The sequence below is a fragment of the Rhincodon typus genome, unplaced genomic scaffold (assembly GCF_021869965.1).
Source record: "Rhincodon typus isolate 14 unplaced genomic scaffold, sRhiTyp1.1 hic_rhity00001491, whole genome shotgun sequence".
NCBI lineage: Eukaryota > Metazoa > Chordata > Chondrichthyes > Orectolobiformes > Rhincodontidae > Rhincodon > Rhincodon typus.
The window spans coordinates 53-25,000 of record NW_025967129.1 but is presented as its reverse complement, the minus strand read 5'-3'; the positions used below and the strand labels follow the sequence as shown (position 1 = coordinate 25,000).

Below are 24,948 nucleotides of genomic sequence, written 5' to 3'. Positions count from 1 at the left end.
CTGTCGTTATGACACAGTATGCTGTCAAGAGGAAGCAATCTCAAGAGAGATCAGAACTGGTTCTTCTACGTTTTTAGGGTACAATGTTAGAATGTCTATATTTAAAGTAACCTGCTCTTCTTCTAACCATCATCAACAGCAAAAAGGGGAAAGAACCATTGAATCCAAATCCATGAGCAATATTGTTTGCTTTGTTTTGTTTTTGCAGGCCATCCAAGATTCTATAACCAACTATATGCTGGGATGGATCATTATTCTCTTGTAGCCCGCTTTATCACGGAAGCCCTCAATCCAAGCATGTGAGTAGTTTTTGGAATGCTTCTATTGCATAGTTCTATTCTTGCATAGTCGATTATAGTGAATATGCTCCTTTTTTACTTAGTTTTATTTTTTCTTTTTTTGTTTGGTTTCCCCAAAGTACCCCAGCAAGAACAAGAATGTAGGGTGATTCCTATTTGGTCATCTTCTATTTCCACTTATGTTGACAGCTGGGTTATGCATAAGGATTTTATAGTGTTAAGCATTCTATTGATTTCTCTTTTCCTTGGTCCAGAGATTGTTTGGACATTCAGATATCTTCTATCAAACATTGTCACAGCTCTAGGGAGTTTGTTTTGCTATTTCTGAGTATTTTTAAGTATATGGATCCACTGGAAACAATATTAACCTACTGTGCAGGGCGAGAAACTGACCACACCCAGTAGATCACTGGTTTTAAACCCTACCCAATATTCCGTATTGGCTACAATGGGGAGTAAAATTGGGCAGAGTGTATAACCAATATTGCAGCCTATCCCGTCAATTTCTCAACAAACAGGATAGATAAAAATTGCACCTATTCCTCATGATTTTTACCCACAACTGAGGTAAAAATGGCATCCAGCAAGTCAAAAAGAATGATGGAACAATGTAGGAACTTAAAGAGATGTTAGATAATTGGAGACAGTGCACAAAGTTCCAATATAAAACTCACTATGAGTACAAAATGTAATACTTGTTGATAAGTAACAAGTGTAATGCTCAGCCATTCAGTGCTACCTATAATACTTCATACTTTGTGCAATCTCAACGTAAGTGTGACAGATGTGTGATTCTTGCATAGATGTTTAGAATTCCTGGAGCCAATGTTATAGACTGGTGTGTACACTATAGCCTCTGCCTGGATTAGCAAATATATTTTTGTCTTCTGGCTGAAATGCTTCCCAAAATATCAACAGTATTGCAGGGGTTTCCAGTTCCACTTGAATACATTAACTAGCAACTAATAATAGCAAAGTTTGTCCTCGTGCACAGTCAGCGTTTCAAACACACTCCTTCATTCAAACTATAGAGCGCTTGTTGAATGATAACCAGCGGGGAAGATCTTTGGCACGATCTCTTAGATCATAGAGTCCCTACAGTGTGAAACAGGCCCTTCGGCCCAACAAGTCCACACCGACCCTCACAGCATCCCACCCAGACCCATCCCCCTATAATCTACACATCCCTGAACACTATGGGCAATTTAGCATAGCCAATTCACCTAACCTGCACATCTTTGGACTGTGGGAGGAAACCGCAGCACCTGGAGGAAACCCACGCAGACACGGGGAGAATGTGCAAACTCCACACAGACAGTCACTCAAGGGTGGAATCAAACCCGGGTCCCTGGAGCTGTGAAGCAGCAGTGCTAACCACTGAACCACCGTGCCACCCCATAGGTTAGTAAACCTGTGGCTACAGGAGCAAGTCAGAAGCTTGGAATTCAGCAGTGAATAATTTACCCCTAACTCCCCAATGCCTGTCCACCATCTACAAGGCACACGTCAGGAATGTGATAGTGCAATCTCTACTTATCTGGGTGACTGTAGACCCACAACACTTAAGGAGCTTGACATAATGTATGACAGAGTAGCCCACTTGATTGGTACACCATCTGCCATCTTAAACATTCACTCCTTCTGTTACAAATGCACAGTTGCAGCAGTGGATACCATCTACAGAACTAATTGCACCAACTCATCAACGATCCTTTAACTGCAACCTGTAGACCTGCAATTGCTATCATTTAGTAGGATAAAGGACAATGGATGCATGGGAACATTGGCATCTACAAGTTACTCTCCAAGTCTCACACCATTCTGACTTGGAGCTATATCATTGTTCCTTCACTGTGTCACTGGTTCAAAATCCTGGGATTCCATTTCTAGCAGCACTGTGGGTGTCCTTACACTCCAAGTGGTTCAAGCAAGTAGCACACAGCCACCTTTCTTGAGAACAGGCAACAATTGCTGGCTTAGCCAGGTATGCACATATCTTGTCAATGAATACAAAAACTGAAATGCTGAGTGTTCAAAGACATAGAAATGTAACTATTGTTCAGGACTAACACATATCTCAAAGGCAATTGAGTTGAAAATTAAGGATGCATGGTTTTAGTGTGAAGTTGTAAAAAAGTATAGTGTATCCTGTGTGCCAAAAACATGATTCCCTACTGTACCTCATTAAACATCTTCAGCAATAAGGAGTACCATCCAGGTTTTCTGTGCTGATACCCCTGGTCTGACAATTGTTGCTTAACTTACGCAATGCAGATCACAGAAAGAAGAAGCTTGATCGAAGCTGATTGGTTCCAATCTTCCATTTCCAATGGTTAGCAGCCACTGCAAAAAACATTATCAGCCTTCTATAGGTTTCCCAAATGTCTCAATTTGAGGAAACTCCATTGGTACATCAATATTTATCATTATAGTGATTGTTTTTAAAAGATGGGTACTGTAAACATGTGATTGGACTTAACAATATTCTGAACACTTTTCCAAAGTCAATGACATCCAGACAATCAACACTCAGCTACCACCTGACGATCTGGAATGTTAAGTGCTGTGTTACTGTCTGGCAAAGAGAGTATTATCTCCATGAAAAATAACCCTTGGACAATAGAATTGCAAATTACACGCTTTCAATAAGGTATATTGAGAGGAAAGTTTAGAGTGATGTTAGCCGAACACAGGTAAATGGGAAATGAAAGAACTGCAGATGCTGTAAATCGGGAACAAAAACAGAAGTTGCTAGGAAAGTTTAGGAGGTCTGGCAGCATCTGTGAAGAAAAAAATCAGAGTTAACGTTTCAGGTCCAGTGACCCTTCTTCAGAACTGATGTTTGCTGGGAAAACTTTGGTTTATATTGCAGAAAATAGGGAGGGGATGGGGTAAGGAGTAAATGATAGGATAAAGGATAGAGCCTGAAAAGAGAGGAGCAGTTGGATAGACAAAGGAGTTGATAACGATCAGGCTGGGAGGGTGAATAGCTGTTAATGGGAATTGTTAGTGACTAACAATAGGTAGTGTGCAATGGCAGGCTATGTGATGACAAGACCTGGTGTTTGGGTTAGGGGGCTAGGACATGGGGGAGTTTTGGCCTGAAAATTATTCAACTCAACTTATTGAGTCCAGAGGGCTGCAGGGTCCCCAAGCAGAAAATGAGGCGTTGTTCTTCCAGTTTGCGTTGAGCTTCACTGAACGCTACAGCAAGCCAGAGACAGAGATGTTGGCCAGGGAGCAGGGTGATGTGTTAAAATGGCAGGCAACTGAAAGCTTGTGGTTTTGTTTTGTGAGCAGAACATAGATGTTCTGCGAAGCGGTCATTCAGTCTAAGCTTTGTTTCCCCAATGTAGAGGAGACCACATTGTAAGCAGTGAATGCAATAGACTAGATTCTGGGAAGTACAGGTGAAGTGTTGCACCTGGTCTGACCTATCTCCCACACTTCCGCCCTCATCCCCTCTCTTCCCTCCTGCAACAGCGATAGGGTTCTCCTTGTCCTGCCCTGCCATCCCACCAGCATCCACATCTGGAAGAACATCAGATGCCATTTCCTCCACCTCCAGCGAGATGCCACCACCAGACACATATTCCCCTCCCCTCCCTTTTCCACCTTCTGAAGGGACTGTTCCCTCCGGGACACTCTGGTCCACTCTTCCTTCACTACCAACACCACCCCCCATAGCACCTTCCCCTACAATTGGTGAAGGTGCAACACCTGCCCATTTACGTCCTCCCTCCCCAGTATCCAAGGGCTCAAACGTACCTTCCAGGTGAAACAATACTTCACGTGCACTTCCCGGAATCTCGTCTACTGCATTCGCTGCTCACAATGTGGTCTCCTCTACATTGGGGAAATGAAACATAGACTGGGTGACCGCTTTGCAGGACATCCATGTTCTGCTCGCAAAAAAAACCTTGAGCTTCCAGTTGCCCGCCATTTTAACACACCACCCTGTTCCCTATTCAACATCCCTGTCAATGGCTTACTGCAGTATTCCAGCGAAGCTCAGTGCAAGCTAGAAGAACAACACCTTGTTCTCCATTTGGGGGCCCTGCAGCCCTCTGGACTCAATATCAAGTTCAATAATTTTAGGGCCTAAATTCTCCCCTGTGCTAGACCTCTACACCACACACCAGGCCTTGTTGTCAAATAGCCAGCCATTACACCCTACCTATTGTTAAACACTGACAGTCCCCATTAACAGCTATTTACCCTCCTAACCAGATCATTATCAACTCCTTTATCTATCCAACTGCTCTTCTGTCTCTTTGAGCTCTATCCTATCGTTTCCTCCCTAGCCCCTCCCCCTCCCTATTTTCTGCAATGTTAACTGATATTTTCCCAGCTACCATCAGTTCTAAGGAAGGGTCACTGGACCTGAAACGTTAACTCTGATTTTATTTTCTTCATAGATGCTGCCGGACCTGCTAAGCTTTGCCAGCAACTTCAGCTTTTGTTGCAGGTAAATGGGACAAGTTCAGTTTAGGTGACCTGGTCAGCATGGATGAGTTGGGCCAAAGGGCCTGTTTCCAAGCTATATGACTATTAGTGACTTTCTGCTTTACCACTCAGGTGGGCCATTTACAGTTGGCTGTCTGCAATGCCAGCCTTTGTCTTGATGCTAAATGCTTGTCCTCTTCCGGTAGGTTTGGTCACATGACTTCCACAATGTGGAACCCAACTGACTTTTCAACTATACAGTTTCAACGTAGTTAACAGATCAGCATTGCTCCATTATATATCTGATGACAAAATAAAAGGCCCTGACTCTAAGCTACAAAGAAAAATCCTTTCGCCTATGAAATAAACAGCCACCAACTTGTATTTGTTCACTATGCAAGTAAAAACCTCTTTTGTCAAAACAGTGGAACAGAAGTGACATTTCAGAAAAGCCTTCTCAGAAGACTTTCAAGGGGAAATTTTAAGAGAACAAATTTCCCACAACTCCTCAACTCCTGGCTAGCAAATGTACTCACGCCCCAGAAGGAATTCCAATTCGCCAGCTACAACTTTGGACTTTTGAATTCTAACTTGAAAGCAAGGACTGTATTTTATATTTAAAGAATTAATAATTGAATAAATTGTCTATTTGTTTTGGTTCTATAACTTCTTTAAATGGAGATTGTAGTGTGCTAATGTTGTGAGATTTCCCCCCAGATCTAAGAGAGCATGAAATACACGACATTTCTGGTTTAACTTTACTGCAGTTAAAGTCCATGATAAGTCTAAGCTCATGAGCAGAAAACTCGGGGAAATGTACCCTCACTGTTCTTAAAAAAGGAGGAAGAAAATATATATCAATCTGCTCACAGACATTTATGGACAATAGGGGGAGCAATTAACTTTAAAACCTGTAAACTGTAACATCAGGCTATCCGAGAGACATCTGTAAATGGAGGAAGACATCGAATCTAACTCTGCAGTAATGGATGTTTTGTCTTAAATTGAACAGGGCTGGGAAACATTGGGCCCATAATTTTACATAACAAGCAAATAATATTATGATCCCTGGAGTTCAATGCAATATGAGAGACAAACTCATTCCCTCTAAAAAGCCATTGGTAAATTTAGTTCAGTCAACAATCACTTTGTTATTGGTTAATCCTCAGAAGTAAAAGTTTATGTAAACATTGTTTTTAGAGCTTATATCCTTTTACCTGGCCTCATCTTTATGACATAAAACCAGAAAGTACTGGAAATAGCAGGTCAGGCAGTATCTGATGGCAGAATAAAACAAGTTAATGTTTCAGGTCTGTGACTTTTCATCAGAGCTTAGTTGGGTGAAAAATTCCCACACGGAGATGATTGTAGTCCTGATCGTGGGAACTAACTCTTTTGTAGAATTCTTCTATAGGTATATATACATTTAAACATGGATATTAAAAGTCACACTTATTCCATCCTCATATCCATTTTTCACCAGGATAGTAGCTGGATAAAGACCAGATTTACACTTGCCTGATCTTAATTTTCAGTTGTGACAGAAGCTACAGAAATTAGTTGAAACCAATTCATCTGGATATGGTACAATATGGCAGTTAGTACTGGCATTATGTTTACTAATGAGTTAGCAATAGATCCTATTGCAGGTGGCTTTCTTTCTCTGACCTTGCTTCTTGCTATTATATGTGAGTAGTATCAAGGCTGACTCCATTGGGTTTATATTTGCTGATGACATGCTGTCTCACATTGCAATGGAATTGCACTTGTTTGGCGACAAATTGCTGTGACCTATTGTGAAAGATGCTGTGGAAATGAAAGCTTTTCCTTTCTGGTTTATCTCACTGTTTATTTTCTTCACAATAGCTACACTTATGAGGTTGCACCAGTCTTTGTTCTCATGGAGGAAGTAGTTTTAAAGAAGATGAGGGAGCTTATAGGCTGGACAGAAGGAGATGGTATCTTCAGCCCTGGTAACAAACAAATCATTCCAGTATTTCAACTTGACTGAAATAAGTACCCTGCCGTTAATCTTTCCAAGGCATGTGATCACTGCCTGCCGTGATTATTTTGATTTGCAGCCTTTAAAGTAGATGACAACTTTATTTGTTGTGCTTTTCATTTATTACACATGCACAGAAGGCTGATGTTCAGCTCATTGTGGCTGTGCTGGCTTTTTGCATGAGATTTTGCTTTGAAATTTCAAGTATTCAAGTTTTGTTTCATTCATTCATGGGAAGAAGGCGTTGATGGCTAGGCCAGCATTTATTGCCCATCCCTAATTACCCAGCGAGCAGTCTGAGTCAACCACTGTGGATCTGGAGTCACATATAGGCCAGACCAGGTAAGGATAGCAGTTTCCTTCCCTAAAGGTTTTTCCAACTATCCACAATAGTTTTGTGGTCATCATTAGACTTTTATTTACAGATTTTTAAAAAAATTCAAATTCCACCATCTGTCGCAGCAGGATTTGAACCCTGGGTTCCAGGATTAATAGTCTAGCGATAGGTTGTTGGCTTGCTTGTTGAGCTGGCTGGTTGCAGTTCAGACGTTTTATCACCATGCTAGGTAACATCATCAGCGCAGCCTCCGATGAAGCAATGTTGTTCTACTCCGCTTAGTATTTATATGATCCGGTCTGTTGAGGTGTTTTGTGTCATTTGCGGTTCTTTTTTGCAAGGGTTTGTATTTGGAGTTTAATTCCACATGTTTATCGATTGCATTATGGGCGGAGAACCAGGCCTCTAGGAATTCCCGAGTGTGTGTATGGTTGGCCTGAGCTGCAATGGTCATGTCTTCCCAGTTAAATTGATGGGCTTCATTGTCCGAGTGTACTGAAATGAGGGAAAGTTTGTTGTGTCGTTTTGCTGCTAGCTAGTGTTCGTGTATCCTGATAGCTAGTTTCTTTCCTGCCTGACCGATGTAATGTTTTTGGCAGTTCTTGCATGGTATTTTGTACACAATGTCAGTCCTACATGTCATGTGTATGGGGTCTTTGTTCCTTGCTTTATCGTAGTGTGGCTGTGGGTTTGTGTGCTATCCTGATTCCTAGTGTTTGTAGGAGTCTCATTGTCAGTTCCGATACATTCTTGACATATGGTAGTGTGGCCAGTGTATTAGGGTGTGTTGTGTCCTCTTGGTGCTGTCTATCTAGTAGGCATCTGCGGATGAAGTTGGTGGGGTATCCATTGATAGCGAAGATCTTGTACAGATGCTCTTCCTCCTTCTTGTGAAGTTCAGGTGTGTTGCAGTGGGTTGCGGCTGGTTTGAACAGTGTCCCAACACAGCTTAGTTTGTGGCCGCTGGGTTGATTGCTGTGGAATTGGTCAGTAGAGTTGCCTTCCTGTATCCTGTGGTTTGGAATTTCCCCATTTGTCATTTGTTCTACCCTGACGTCTAGGAATGGAAGTTGATTGTTGTTTTCCTCTTCTCTTGTGAAGGGTTTGAGTGAAGATTTGTAGCTCGAGTGCTGGTTGTCAATGTTGGTAAGTTCGCTAAGCTGGGAGGTTCGATCTTGTGAATTTGATCCCGGTGAATATGTTGCTGATGAAGTGGTGTGTCTCTTCTAACTTAGTTCATTTAATGATGACAAATGTGTCGTTCAAGTATCATATTCACAGTTTTGGCTGTATGCGGGGGAGGGTCGTGCGTTCCAATCTTTGCTTGACTGCCTGTGCAATAAGTCCTGAGATGGGCGACCCCATAGGTGTGCCACTAATCTGTTCGTATACTTGACCATTAAAGGTGAAGTGTGTGGTTAGGCATAGGTCCAGTAGTCTGCGTTTATTGTCCTCGCTGATGGAGCTGTCGGTTGGCATTACTGTTTCCCCTAGTAATGTGGCCAGTGTTTCTTTGGCAAGTTACATTACATCAGCCAGACAGGAAGGAAACTAGCCATTAGGATACGTGAACATCAGCTAGCAGCAAAACGACATGATGAACTTTCCCTCATTTCAATACACTTGGACAACGAAGGCCGTCAATTTAACTGGGATGACGTGACCTTCGCAGCTCAAGCCAACCATTGACACAAATGGGAATTCCTATAGGCCTGGTTCTCCACCCATAATGCAACCAATAAACATGTGGAATTAGACCCCATATACAAACTCTTGTGAAAAAGAACCAGAAATGACACAAAACACCTCCACAGACTGGATCATATAAATACCAAGCTGAGTAGAACAACATTGCTTCATCGGAGGCTGCACTGATGATGTTACCTAGCGTGGTGACGAAACATCTGAACTATAACCAACCTCACCCACAACCCAAGCTACAAATCTTCGCAAGAACCTGAAGTCTAGTGATAATACTGTCAGGCCATTGTCTCTCCTTGAAGTCCGTGTAAAAGTTCTTGAAACTGTTGAGCAAGTACATAAGTTGAGAGGCCATAGGAGGGAGGGTTGGAAGGAAAATTTGGCTGAGTAGTTGAGATGGCAACAATGTACCAAATAACAATTTAATTATTTTTAATCAATCTGTTTGGACATGTTATGATGCACCTCTAGGGTACGTTGGACTCAAACCCAGGCTGTCTGGTCAGGAGCAAATAATTGCAGATGCTGGAATCTGTACTGAAAACAAAAGTTGCTGGAGCAAGCCCTCTCTCCATGGATGCTGCCTGACCTGCTGTAATCTCCAGCACTTTTGTTTTCTGTCTGGTCAGGAGGTAGGGGTCACTACTGCTGTACCATATAAGCCCTTATTAAGAACATAGTGGATTTGCGGATTCCTATCTTATTAAATACAAAACACGCAGATTTGTAAGTTGAGTAGATGAAAGTATAAAATTGTAAAGATATTGCTAATTAAGTGAATAGTCAGAATTATGGCAAATTGATTTCAGTGTAGGTAAACATGAAGCCATCCACTTTGGACCTAAATGTGATAGAACAGGGTAATCTCTGAATTATACAGTTAGGTATGAATCACAAGAGAGCATGAAGAAAACAAATCTTAGCCAACATTTTGTATCAAATCATCCTCAATTGAAAAAGAAATCAGGATTTACATCATGTAGAGCTGGATGAACACAGCAGGCCAAGGAGCATCAGAGGAGCAGGAAAGCTGAAGTTTCGGTTCGAGACCCTTCTCCAGCATCGGCAGTTCCTACTATCCCAGGATTTACATCAGCTGTGAATCTAAAGACAACATCAATGGCAATTAGCTTTAAATTGATCTCAGTTTGTCTATTATCTCCTGATGAATTTGTGGCATTAGAAAACCAGGTTCAAAGCTAAATGCTATATCTGTTTGTCAAGTGCAGCACAGTTGATTAAAATCTCCTTTATCTAAATAACCTTGATCAGCCCATGTATGAGAATTTGTTCCAGAACGTCAAACAAATCACTTTATTGACTGTAATCTAATGAGGAATTTGACTTTATCTTCTGCCAGTCTGTAGGTCTGCGTGCTGTTGTGCTGTGGTTAGCCATCTTCCTACTTCTGACTATCGCTTGGATTTTTGTCTGCAAGTTAGGTGTGCAGGGTCAAGACGATTCCTGGCTCCACAAACTTGACTTTTAGAAATGGCTGTCTGGGCATATGACTTTTGGCTTAAAAATGGTGTGTTAGAAGTCAGGGTGGGCGACCCAGTAAGTAGTGAGGTCGATGCCAGGTATGGAGGTGACTCGGTGGAAGGCCTGCCTCAAGGCTCCTGCCCTGTCCAAATTTTAAAAAGAATGAAACATAAAACAACACTCAAACTTCAAAACTACACACTCAACACATGCTAACCATGCCAATCCATGCCAACCCATGCAACTGCATTCCCTATACCTAACACATAACCCTTCATAGCCTCCATGTCAATCTGTGCCTATGTACCCATCCCATACTCTTCATGCTAACCCATGCACTTGTATTCAATCCCTCCATTGCCCCCATACCCTCCATGCCAACCTATATCCTTATACTCAACACCATGACCTCTTATAGTTCCTATACCAACAGGGTCAACTTGTTCTGACGCATATCCTCCATCACCCTTTGCCCTCACACTCACCATGCAAATTCATCCAATATCAACCATGGAGCCAATCTGAGATAAAAGAAAATAAAGCTTTTAGTATCTACTACACAGCCCAGTATATGTATGTATATATTTTTAGAAATTGTCATTGACAAAAACCCATTAACTATATTGAAATCTGTGCAAATACCTTTTTTATTTCTTTATTCTTTAGTGCAATGTGGATGTTGCTGGCAACACCAGCATTTTTGCCTCATCCCAATTGCCTTTCAACTGAGTGGCTTGCTAGGCCATTTTAGTGGGTAGGTAAAAGGTAACCACAATTCTGTGGGTCTGGAGTCACATTTAGACTCAACCAGGTAAAAATGGCAGATTTTCTTTGGGGCATTTAGATAACTTGACAATTTCCTTGTTCCACAGATATTATCTGCCTTTTATATATGTGCATGTCCACTCTTAAATCATTAGTGACATATCATTAGAGTCCCTAAAATGCAGAAAGAGGTCATTCAGCCTGTCAAGACTACACCGACCCTCCAAAGAGCATCTCAACCAGACTCATCCTATCCCCTTAACCCCCATGTAGGGTTTTTACCATTGACTAATCCACCAAACCCACACATTCCTGGACATTACAGAGGACAATTTTTATTTTGGTCAATCCACCTAACCTGCCTATCTTTGGGCTGTGGGAGGAAACCCACACAGACACGGCGAGAACTGCAAACTCCACACAAGCCCATGAAGCTGGTATCAAACCCAGGTCCGTGGCACTGAGAAGCAGCAGGCTAAGAAGGGAAGGATACAGTGAGTTAGATCTTTAGAGTGAAGAGTTGGTGTTGTTTCCAGACAAGATAAAGATCCAGAAGTGAGTGTTTAAGCTGAGTACATTGAAGTTCAAATGTATGGAAACTCCCAGGAAGAAGCTAGTTACAGTATAACAATTGAATCTCAAGTGACTTAAACCTATTGAGGTGTTAGATACAGAATTGCTAGTGAGTATTATATAAGTAGTGTTTTGGGTATTATACCAGAAGTGGTGTTTTGAAAGCATTTTTGTTTCTCTTCAATTTATAAAGGAATGTTTTGGCCTTAATGGTATTATACTTTCACTGTGTGAAACGGTGATTGAAGAAGGTAGCTCAGTACCACCTTCCTTAGGACAATGGGCAATTAGTGCTGGTTTAGCCATCAATTCTCAGTCCCATGAATGAATGAATTGTTTTAAAAAATTCAGTCTGTAGGTAAAGAGTGTCACTTACATATGAAGAGTTGTAACAGTGGCTATCAATTGTTAGTTCAGTTGGCTGCACAGCTGGAGTGTATTACTGAGTGATACCAATGCCTGTACCGGGTGCAATAGTATCCTGTATCTATGTCTTGCCACACAGTTTATGTAGAGTTATTTTTCTAATATATAATTTTCCAGTCAAATAATGATTTTTCATCATCTTCATCCTAAACAGGGGGCTCTGTTTCTAATATGTATGCTGTAAATTTAGCCCGGTACAAGTGCTGTCCAGAGTTAAAGGAGACTGGGCTTTCAGGTTCGCCCCCTTTGGCAATGTTCACATCTGAGGAGGTAGGTTGTACACATTAGAATCCTTTGAAATTGCCTGTATTAAGTGGTCTTGATGGATTATGTTGGCATTAGCATTCTAGGAACATTGGAGTCACTTACTCCAGTTTATTGAAAAAAAGTACACAGAGAATGAGTTAAGTTGTTTGGTAGGTGGGGTGAGGTGGGGGTTGGGGTGATAGGGGAGGGGGAGCATAGAAGCCACAGAGCCATAGAGGTCCACAGCAGAGAAAAGGGCCCTTTGGCCCATCACGTCTGCGCCAGTTAAAGACAGCCACCTAACTATTCTAATCCTGTTTTCTAGCACTTGATCCATAGCCTTGTATGCCTTGGCATCATAAGTGTACATCTAAATACTTCTTAAATGTTATGAGGGTTTCTGTCTCTACCATCCTTACAGGTAGTGAGTTTCAGATTATCACCAGAGAATCTTTCCTTACATCCCCTCTAAACCTTCTGCCCCTTACCTTAAATCTATGTCCCACGGTCATTGATCCCTCTGTCAAGGGGAAGTTTATTCCTGTCTACCCTATTTATGTCCCTCATAACTTTATGCATCTCAATCATGTCCCCCTCAGTTGCTTGTCCTCTAAGGAAAACCACCCCAATCTATCCAATCTCTCTTAATAATTAAAACTCTCCAACCCAGGCAACATACTGGTAAACCTTCTCTGTGCCCTCTCTAATGCAATCACATCTCTCCTATAATGTGGCTTCCAGAACTGCACACCGTATTAACTGTGGCCTAACCAACTTTTTATACAGTTTCAGTGTAACCTCCCTGCTCTTAAATTCTATGTCTTGGATTATAAAGGCAAGTATCTTATATGCCTCTTTAACCACTTTATCGACCTGTCCTGCAACCTTAATGGACGGTTGGAGATGCACATCAGTGTCCCTCTGATCCTCAGGATCCTACCATTCATATCTATTCACTTGCCTTGTTTGTCCTGCCCAAGTGCATCACCTCGCGTTTATCTAGATTGAATTCCATTTTCCATTGATCAGCCCATCTGATAAGCCCGTCTATATCCTCTTCTACGCTAAGGCTATCCTCCCCACTAATTACCAATTTTCATATCATCTGTGAACCTACTGATCAACCCTCCAATATGCAAGTTTAAATCATTTATATCACAAACACCAAGGCCCAACACTGCTCCCTGCAGAACCCCACTGGACACAGGTTTCCTGACACTCAGCCAATTCTAGATCCAACTTGCCAAATTTCCTTAGTTCCCATAGACTCTTACCTTCACTATCAGTCTTCCATGTAGGATATTATCAAAAATGTTGCTGAAGTCCCAAGTAGACCACGTAAAGTATATTGCCCTCATCTACAAACGTAGTAATCGCTTTGAAAAATTTGCGCTGTCCTTAATAAAAACACATTGACTGTTCTTGATTAATCCCTTCCTCTCCAAATGCAGATTTTTGCATTTGATAGTTTCTGCACCACTGAGGTTAAACTGACTATCCTGTAGTTTCCAGGTTTATCTCTTCTTGGCTGTCCTCCATTCCTCTGGAACCTCACCTTGGCCAGAGAGGAATTGAAAATTATTGCCAACACTGGTGCTATTTCCTCCCTTGCCTCACTCAACAGCCTAGGTTGCATTACATCTGGTCATAAATATTTATCTACTTTTAACCCTGCCAGACTGCTCAGAACCTCCTCTCTGTCTATGTTCATTTCTTTAAGTATATTGTCATCCTTCTCCCTATAACAACATTGTCTCAGTTGTCAGTCAACACCAAGACAAAGTATTCATTTAGAACCCTATTTACATCCTTTGGTTCCACACACAAATTACCATTATGATTGTTAATGGGGCCTACTCTTTCCCTAATTATCTCTCCTGTAGGGCTCCCTACATACTGGCTTAAAGAAAACTCTCCTGGATGCATTTTAAGAATTCCGTTCCCTCTAAACCTTTCACACTATGATTAACATTGGGTAAGTTGAAATCCCCTACTACATTATCTGCTGTTGTATTTCTCCTGGAATGTTTGGGGACCTACACTCCCAGCAATCTGATTGCTCCATTTTGATCTTCAAGTTCTACCCATATGACTTCACTTGAGGAGCCTTCTGAGATCTCATCTCTCCTTTCTACTGTAATTGATTCCCTGATCAACATCGTGACACCCCCTACCCTATATCCTGGAATATTGAACTGCAATCCCCTCTCAATCAGGTTTCAGTGATAGCAATTACAAGATACCCGGATGTTATAATTTGGACCCTCAACCCATCTATCTTTAGTCAGACTTCTTGCATTAAAATAAGTACCATCCAATGTTGCCAAACATCCTTGTGCTCTCACTGTCCTATACTTGACACCCTCATTGACTCCCTTGTTCTTTTTAAATTTTGGCTGTTCATCTCCCGCTGCTGAACCTTCTCTCAACCCACTTCCTGCCAATTTAGTTTAAACTGTCCCTGGTAACACTGGCAAACCTTCCTGCAATGATATTGGTCTCTTCCAGCTACAAACTACCACCCTCAGAAATGATACAAATGTCTAAGAAACCTAAAGATCTTCCCTATGCACCATCTCTCCAGCCATACATTCTTCTGGACTGACCACCTATTTCTATGCTGTCTAACATGTGGCGCCAAAAGTAATCCAGAGATTTTGGGTCCTGCTCCTTAATCTAATTCCTAGCTCCCTAAATTCACCTTCAGGACCTAATCCCTTTTTCTACCAGTGTCATTGGTGCAAATACATACCACAATCTCTGCCTCTCTGGCCTCCTCTTTCAGAATACCCTCCAGCCTTTCCATGGCATTCCTTACGCTACCACCAAGAGATGCAACATGCAATCCTGGAATGTATTTTGTGGCTTCAGAATTGGTATCTGTACCCCTTACAATTGAATCTCCTACCACTCTTGCCCTGCTGTTCTTCTTCCTCCTCTCTTGTGCAGCATACAATCCCATGGTGAAGTTGGCTACCATTTCTTTCCCCTACACAGTTATCTCCCCCAACAGTATCCAAAATGGTATTTCTGTTAGAAAGGGGTTGGTCACAGGGGATAATTTAACTACCTGCCTGGTGATCACCCATGCTGTTACTGCCTATTGAGTCTTTACCTGTGGTGTGACCACCTCACTAACTGTGCTGCCCTCGACACTCTCAGCGTCACGGATGTTTCACAGTGGAATCACGTGCAGCAGTTCCAGCTCCGAAATGCAGTGCGCCAGTAATTGCAGCTGGATACACAGTACTTCATTTGCATGGGCTCACCAGGACGTACTGAAGCTTCCATAATTTTCCACATAATACAGGAGAAATGCATCAAGGGTGTGAGCTCAGTCGTAACTTCTTTTGAGCCCCTTACATGTGCCCTTTTTAAACAAAAATGTTAATTTTGCTCATGTAAGAATATTAGTGACTTACTTGCTAATGCTAACTGCACTTTTCTAATTGGTATTACTTTGTTATATTGACCCTGACTTTCACTTATTCCTGTTGTTTCTTAGTTAATCACTTCTTCCAAAAAAATACATTTTTGGAATCACGAGCCAATTGACCCAAGGTGAATCTGAACTAGCAACATTGGAACATTAGGAACAGAAATAGTCTGTTTGGTGTTTCCAGCCTGTTTCACCATTTGATTGGATCATGACTAATCCTCAACTCTGTTTATCTGTTTTTAGCTCTATTTTATTTGATACCCTTAACAAAAATCTTATTGATCTCAGTTGAAAACTTCCAAGCACAAGGGAAAAAAAAAAGAGAGGGAATCAATATGGAAGTGCTTTTGTGCATGACAACATCACAGGAAATTATTTAGTCTTCTTCATGAATGAACAGTCATATACAAATGCTGAGATAACCTTGCCATTCAGTGAAAGGGTCAGGCACTCGTGTATTAAGAACGTGGGACAAAAGTACATTTTTATTAAGAAACAAATGTAAAGGACTATGGCCCTAGATGTATTTAACTTATAAACAGATAAACTTACAGCCTGGAAGGAGGTCATTCAGCCCATTATGTCTGCATTGGTTCTCTGTAAGAGTTGGCCTCATTCTATTCGCTTTTCCATATTCATCTATTTAAATGTTTCTTCTTCAAATAATTATCCACTTCTCTTTTAAAATCTATTATGGACTCTGCATCCACCATTATTTCTGGTAACACATTCTATCTCCTAACAGGTCATTGTGAAAGGGAAACAAACCTCCTAGTCTGCCCCTTCATCTAAATTTGGGCCCTCTCCTTAACCAACCAATGGAAATAGACTTAGTTCCCAATTTGCCATATGAAAAACTTTATAATTCTGAACATTCATATTGGGCCTTCTGAAAACCTTTGTGATTAAAAGGAAGCCGGATTTTCTAGTCACTTCTCATAAATAAAATCTGTCACTCCTTATATCATCTTAAGTGAATTTCTTCTGTACTATTTCCATATCCTTGATGCCACCAAGATTGCAAAGAGGAGTTTGGAGGACAAGATTAATCAAGAAGTACTTAAGATTTAATTGTCTGAAGTTTATGGGAGGTTAGGAAGATAAGAAGTTCCACAGTTCTGAAATGGTTGAAAAGAATTTAAGAGAAACAGACTGAGAGCTTTTCCATAACCTAGTTATTATTCTTACCCCTGCATCCAACTTTTACTCCACCTGCTATGCAAAACAAAACCTAGCTTGATTCTTGAACGCATTGTTACCCTAAGTACAGTGCCATTCCTGGTTGTGTATTTGTAATTGACAAACCTATTCTTGTAGAATCCACTATAAGGATAAGGGACATTATAAACTACATATGCTTACACCCACAACATTTTCTTCAGATTTCCAGCATTTTTTAAGAATATGGTGCAGAAATGTTATTTCACTTTTTAAGAACTTCAGTTCTGGCTCTTAAAAATTGAATCATGAAGCAATATGATGTAGCCTACGTTGATCAAAATGATTTAAGCTGTCTTTGCTTTTCCATAGAGTCACTACTCTGTGAAAAAAGCTGCTGCCTTCCTTGGAATTGGCATTCGAAATGTCTACATGGTGAAAGCTGACAAAAGGTAAGAAAAACTACTGTATAAACTGGAATAGAATGGTTGGGCTAATTACAGTTAATGGTGCCTGGCATTCTTGGTCCACCCTTATCATTAAGGCCAGTATATGCAAATAGGTTTCCTGGTTAAACATGGTAACTCAAGCATCAGCAATATATTCCATGATATGAAAAATTTTCATCATTTGTTTGTAAATGAGATGCTGCTTCTTGTTTAGTGTTAAAACAGGAATGAGCAGATGGAAGATGACCAAGTTACACTTTTGTTGTGGGATGTAGATTGATGCAGGATGTTCTATCCTGTTTATTCATGTTATATTTTTGTAACAGTTTGATAGAACTGAGTGGCTTGCTAGGCCATTTCAGAGAGCACTTAAGAGTCAAGCACATTGCTGTGGTCTCAGGTAACATATAGGATAAACCGAGTAAGGATAGCAGATACTCTTCATTGAAGGACATTGTTGAATCAGCTGGGCTTTTGCAATCATCTCATTTCATGGCCATCGTTATTAATATTAGCTCACTCACCAATGAATGATATTAGTTTGGCAAAACAATAAGGGAATTATTAATTACCCGTGGCAATCAATATCTGTTGCTATCTCTATCGCTAGGTTATCAGTCTGGAAAAGTCTCACACAGAAGGGGAAGGAAGGCCCCACTGAAGAGATCTGGGGATAATAGATCCAAAGACCTTTGATTGTCCCAGACATAGTACAGTTAACATATGCTTTTGCCAAAAGAATGAATGTATACTTAGCCCAGGCATAGCCATACTCAGCTGTCAGCCATGGCTCAGTGGAACCAGTCTTCATTCTGTGTCAAAAGTCAATGTGTTCAAGTATCACTCCATACTGCATAGTCCAATGTAATAATGAAGATGCTATGACTTTAACAGAAGGCATGCACTGGTAATCAAGCTCCACGACTCCACAAGTGCAAATGTTTTATTTAATCACCAAAGTAGTCAGTTTCCTTTTTTTGTCCTTCTATCCATAAAAAACCCAATAGGTAAACTGGTAAATAACTATGTCCCCTTAAGTCCAAGCGCACACATTCACAAAACAGACAATATAATACTGCTATGAAAAGCTAATGTGCTTTAAATAAAATGAAAAGGAGAAAACAACACAGTGGGCCAAGAGCCCAAGCTCAAAGGATAAAATGGACAGACTTCTCATTGTCCACTGATTTTCTGAGTTTGAAATACTGACAATCTTGGAATCAAAGAAATTTCAAATGTGATTTGAATTCAGTGGAGAATCAGTTGGAAATTCTGACATTTGACTTTATTAGGCTATCACAAGATTTCAGCCAAGAGAGAGAAATCTTTGCAGTTGCTTCTACCTCAGGGCTTTCTGTTGACTTTTCAGAAGGGATGGTATTTGGATGTCTTTCTTCACCTGACCCAACTAGCTATGCTGAAACAACAGCAACCCCAGTGCAAAGGCTGTTACTAGGCAATCTTTAGCATAGGACCTCCTCAAACAATTTGTCCAGCAATTCAGACAATAAAGCCAATCTCTTATCTCTGTTAAAAGCTTTGCTTGTCATCTCCCCATAAAGTCATTTGACTAATTGTAGGTGTACACACTTTTTAACTTTTGACTTTTTGGATTTAATAAGTCAGATGGTAAATCTTCTGCAACTCAGAAATGGTGCAAATGCTTCATTCAGAGTTATTTTTAAGGAATATCTATTTCAAACAGACGTTAAACCTGTTTCCTCTTTTATGTGGACATAAATCCTGTCACAGTATTTCAAATAAGGGATGATAGGTCCAGGACATTAGCTTTTAACAAATATCACTAATACAATTGATTCAATCATCATCTCATTGCTGGTTGTGTTACTTTGCTATGCTCAAATTGGCTGCCACACTCCCTTTTTATTATAACAGAACAAAAAGTTACTGAAGTTGCATAATTTAGAACACTTGAAAAGAGATTGTCGATAGTGAACTATTGAGTTGCTGGCTTTGATATTTTGAGTTCAGCTGAAAATGTCTCTTGCTGCTGTCTTGGTTGCTGACCTAATTATTTTCATAACAGTGTTTTAACGCATTTTGAGTAAAAATGTTGAAACTTATTTTGTTAAATGGTTGTTATTTGGAAACATTATTGAGCAACTCCTCCCACCCAATCTAAACAAAAGTCTGAAATTAAGACAACAGATATCATAATCCTACTTGCTTGCTTGATTTTCAGTGGCAGTGGACTTTGATCACATGATGATTTATGACTGATTTTGGAATATATTTGACTTTTTTTATATCAGAACAAAAATAAAGTAAATGTCATATGTATTGTAGATTTGATTATTCTAGTCAATCTAGAAAAATATAAAATAGAATGGTTTGATAGTTGTGTTTAGTCCCTATGGTTTATTATCCTACTCCTACAGCTGCTAGCTATTTTTACATATATTCGATATTGATATGCATCAGGTACAAATGATTTCATGTGCACTAAGTTATTTCTGGTGAGACTGTTGTCTGACATAAACAGCAGCTGCAGTACTCCTTACTGGGCCTTTGTTTATGCCTCTTAGCGCAGGTGTGCAGCTCTTAGAGTCAGTCACATGAGAAATGAAAGCCACTTTTATCTCCATTATGTATTCAACCACAACCATTTCTGACCAACAATTTGTACAAGTTGAGTGCATTCACAGGTGCATAAAAGCTATAGCTAAGCAAAAAAAAAGACTTTTCTTAACAGTTGTGGTTGAAATTTTATTTGACCTGTACAAAAAGGTATCAGAAGATGAAAACAGTCTCCTCCTCCTTTTCAAAACAAATTATCTTCCTGCATGATTGGTCTTTGCCAATTTTAAACACAGAGCATTTGCAAGTAAGCCATCCATGAATCGAAAGAGCAATATATTTTGTCGAAAAGAGCGTGGATTGATATTTATTGAGGTTGAATTAAGAGCTCATTTATATGATAAATAAATCCAACACCTTAAGGTAACACTGCTGCACAATTAAACCTCTTTTTATGTCCTACATGTTTACAAAAAAAAGCAAAATGCACACCCAATCTCCATATTACTTTTCTTCTTCTGTTATATGGAGAATTTTTTTTAATCTTAGTGTTTTAGTACATTTGTAGCAAAGTGAGGAGCTCTTGCTATGTTAACTCATTCAAATTCCAAAACAAAATCGAAGCGGAAACCATCAAGTTGTAAAAGTGATTATTTGTACAAGAGAGTTCTACTTTACCATTTTGGTAATTGCTTGGTTTTGTTGCTAGACTTGGAGATAGTTTAGAAACCTCTCCGTGCTTTATGTGGTGGAGGCTTCTTAACGGGGATACAGCAGCATAGGAAAATGCCAATATTTTTGTAAAGCAACATCTCATGTTTTTAATGTGTGAAGAAAGCTTTAGGAGGAGCTGCATATGAGGGTAAATGCTTTTTAGTTGACTTGTACTTAACGAGGAATCCATTCACATGCATAAACTGACTCATATATGCCATGCCTGAGATCAAGAGACTGCTTGTGATCTCTGAACCTTTCTGAAGAAGGGTCCAGACCCGAAACGTCAGCTTTCCTGTTCCTCTGATGCTGCCTGGCCTGCTGTGTTCATCCAGCTCTACGCCTTGTTATCTGAAACTCCATGCTAAAATGGGTCACTGCTTCTCACTGTGCCCTGTCCACATTTTCTGATTGGCCCAGTTTTTCTGGTAATGACAATCTATGGTGGTCCATTTTCAGTGAGTGTGACAGTCTATGTTTGGTCCATTTTCACACCTGGCACTCTCTGGAGCAGAAAGGACCCAGCATCAACTGGTCAACTTCTTTATGAACCTGTTTGTTTGTGCAAACTTAGGGGCTCTGTTCTAGTGTATATGCAGGTGCACTTCCTGTTTTTTTCCAACTAGTATGTTTAATAACTGGGAGGAGGACTGTGGAGCCATTCTACCCACCTGTCTCTACTTTCACCAACCCCCACACATTCTTTGTTTGAGGGCTCTTGTGGCATAGTGGTAGTGTCCCTTCATATCGGTTATTCTTTGTTTTTTTTTCCAGAGGAAAGATGATTCCAGAAGAGCTGGAGAAAGAAATCCAAAGAGCCAAGAAAGAAGTGAGTTACATAATGATCTAACATAAATTGAGTCATTGCTTGTAAGCAATATTTCTAAATATTTCTTTTGGAATAGAAGATTCGAACACATGGACAACTTAAAGATTATGAAGTAGGGATTCATTATTCCTACATCAGGTCATTGCAGGCATGAAGGGAAGTTAAAATTAAATACAGCATTTACATGGTACTAAGGCTGTGGTTTGCATCTAGTTGAAGAAATTCTTTGTCTGATCTGTCTCCCCATGACGCGTCCTTCCCCCAAAGTCACTCTTTTCTAAGGACAGTCTGTATGACTCCACCGATCGTCCTGTTCAGTGTCCTCCCTCACTGTTGCCAATTGCTGTTGGATTACTATGAGCCGTTTTGATCCCTAATTTAACAAAACATATAATTTAATTGGAGGCAGTTCAGAGAAGGTTCACTAGAATGATCCCTGGTATGGAAGGATTGTCTTATGAGCAAAAGCTAAACAGGTTGGGACTCTACTCACTGGAGTTTCAGAGAATGAAAGGTGACCTTCTGGAAAAATATAGAATTCTTAAGAGGCTTGACAGGGTAAGTGCTGTGAGGATGTTTCCCCTCATGGGAGAGCCTAGGACCAGAGGGCATAGTCTCAGCATAAAGGGGCACCGATTTAAGACTGAGATGAGGAGGAATTTCTTCTCTCAGCATTGTGAATCTTTGAACTTCTTGCCACAGAGCTGTGGGGGCAGAGTACTTGTGTATATTTAAGGCTGAGACAGTTTCTTGATTGGCAGGGGAATCAAGAGTTATGAGGAAAGGGCAGGAAAGTCGATGCGAGGAATGTTGGATCGGCCATGATCCTGTTGAATGGTGGAGCAGGTTCCAGGGGGGTTGAATGGTCTACTGCTGTTCCTATTCCTTGTGGTCTTAGCATGTTATGATGCCAGCACAATTGTTCCAGCAGCCCTGCTCAGTGCCATTCCCTTACCTCAAGGGGATAAATGGCCTAATCCTGGTCATATGCTCCTATTACGATCATGAAACATCTATGAAAAGGATCAACTGGGATCTTACTCTTTAGGATTGATCAATGCAGAAGAATTTTGGATCTGCAATGATAGGTATGAGCAATTTGTAATGTCTCAATGGGCCAACGTTGAAATTATGGTGATCGGACAGATTGGTAGGACGGGAAGATTATGTCCAGTAGCTTTGTTGCTAAAACCTCTGCCATTAAAAAAAATCTGGAGGAAGATAAAGCATTGTTAATTGTGTATTCAGTTGTTATGATCTGGAATGTACTACCAGAAAGGTGGTAGAAGAAAATTCAGTGTTATTCAGAATTGAAAAATTCGTGAAAAGGGAAAAATTGCAGGCTTTTTGGGAAAGTGCTGGTAAATACTGGACAGATCTATCAAAGAGTCCAGCATCAGTGTGATGGACCAAATGGCCTCCTCCTGTACTGTAAGCATCTATGATACATCACTTAACTGGAGTTCAATTCACAGATATCTGTTTACTCATATCAATTCCAGTTTTTATCTTTTATTTTCAAATGGTTGAACATTTAAATTCCTACATCTAATGTCTCCCCAAGTCACAGGAATATGACAGGTGATGCTTTTGCCAATCAGTGTCCACTTGCTAATGAATCAGTACTGACCCAGTATAAATGTTGGTTTTTCTCTTGAATTGATATTCATATGAACTGTCCTGATGAGTACTCAATATAAAGCTTCAACAAAATTTGTCTTTTTTTCCCAGCGATACTCAAATTCTCTACTACCAGATGACTGTAGTTGGTTATATTATGATTCACCTCAATGCTGTTCACTTTTTGGGATTGCGCTGCATGAACAATCATTGCTGCATTTGTCTGGACATGAAGGATCAATGCAGTTCTAATTAAATTCATTATACAAGATGTGTTTCTGAGGCATTTTGAAGAAATTTTGCATCTGAAGTTCTGCAAGCGTTCTCCAATACTTCCCAACATAGTGCTTACGGGGAGCAGTGATATCCCTAGAGAAATAAGGGGCTCTTGTGCAACATGGTAACATATGATTTTTGCTTGTCTACTTCCAGACTCATTGTGGGAAAGCAATGGTGAACCTTGATGGAATTTACAGGCCATTCTAAAGCACCATGTAAATGCAAGGCTTTCTTTTTTCTTCGGGTTATCACAGATAATACATGTTGAATGAATGTGTTTTTTCTCTTTGCGGTCACTCCACAGGGGGCTTTGCCTTTTATAGTCGTTGCCACTGCAGGAACCACAGTTTTGGGAGCATTTGACCCCTTAAATGAAATTGCAGACATTTGTGAAGCACGTGGGATCTGGTTCCACGTTGATGTGAGTGTCCAGTGCATTTGTACTGACAATTAGGAGATCGACAAACATATGTATGTTGTTTCCTTTTTTTTGTAAGCATGATACAGATGTGTCATTTCCCCTTTTGTTACTTGTACGGCTGTCAACGTTTCAACTTAAATAACATGAGGTTTTGGGGAAAGAAAGAAGGAGAAGCTTTTTTATGTGAGGTAAATTTCATTTGAGAAGGAGCATTGGAATTGTGTAGATGTTATTGGAGTATTTGTTTTTTAGTTTGGAAGTATGAAAAAGAAATTAATGTTTTTCAACCAAATGAAGAGAATAGGCTTTATGGACCAGCTTTCTCCCAATCTGTATGTGCCTATGAAATTGGACTTGACCTCATTCAATTCCTACAAAATGAATTTACAAAGAATTGTAATACCAGCTGCTTTCAGTTATGTACTTTTTTCTACTGTCTGAAAACCTTACCAGCATAGAAAATACAAAGTCATATGGCCACAAAGTAAACTTAGAAAATCTGTTGCAGTGAAAATGTCTGGAAAATCCATCATAAAGGTCACTAGGAGCAGACATGTCTTCAAAGCTTTAAAATCCTCAACAATAGACATCTATTTTAGTAACACTTCAATTATTAAGAATGTATGAGTTGCTGAGCAGTTTTTAAGATTATAATATGTATGTACTCTGAACTCATAAAAATACAGATTTATGGTAGTGAGTGCAAGGTTGTAACTTTTCACACTGTCTCTACCTTCATTACGATTGCCTATGTTATAATGTGCTGTGTATCATTGGTTTTCTCCAGGCATCATGGGGTGGTGGTGCATTGATATCCAGAAAACATCGTTCTCTCCTGAATGGTATCCACAGGTAAATGCAACTTGAACATTCAGGCAGTACTAAAATTTATGATGGAACTCTGTAATAGATGAGTTGCATGAGTTATCCTTCCTGGTAGAACCACCCCTCCCCCTCTGAAAACCACCTCATCCCCTCTCAGTCTTAAGCATGCATGCGCACATCAGTTTCAGCAGTAATTCTATGATGTTAACTACTTTTGAGCTTTTGGAATTGAGGTGACTGAAAGTAATAAAGTCATTTTGGCCCTCTTTGCCCTGCTAAACCCAACATGCTTACATGTTGAGCGGCACGGTGGCTCAGTGGTTAGCACTGCTGCCTCACAGTGTCAAAGACCTGGGTTTGATTCCACCCTCGGGTGACTGTCTGTTTGGAGTTCACAAA

General features: G+C 40.3%; 1 protein-coding gene across 1 annotated transcript; it reads left to right on the top strand.

Annotated features, from left to right (window-relative positions):
- Positions 1 to 208: 208 nt before the first annotated feature.
- On the top strand, positions 209 to 24,580 carry LOC109916892 (cysteine sulfinic acid decarboxylase; the record flags this gene model as incomplete). The annotated part of the gene is made up of 7 exons (XM_048592588.1): positions 209 to 299; positions 6,612 to 6,718; positions 12,186 to 12,301; positions 17,247 to 17,326; positions 21,350 to 21,404; positions 23,608 to 23,724; positions 24,512 to 24,580. Coding segments are annotated over 7 exons (635 nt in total), but the record flags the coding sequence as incomplete, so codon positions are not given.
- Positions 24,581 to 24,948: the final 368 nt, after the last annotated feature.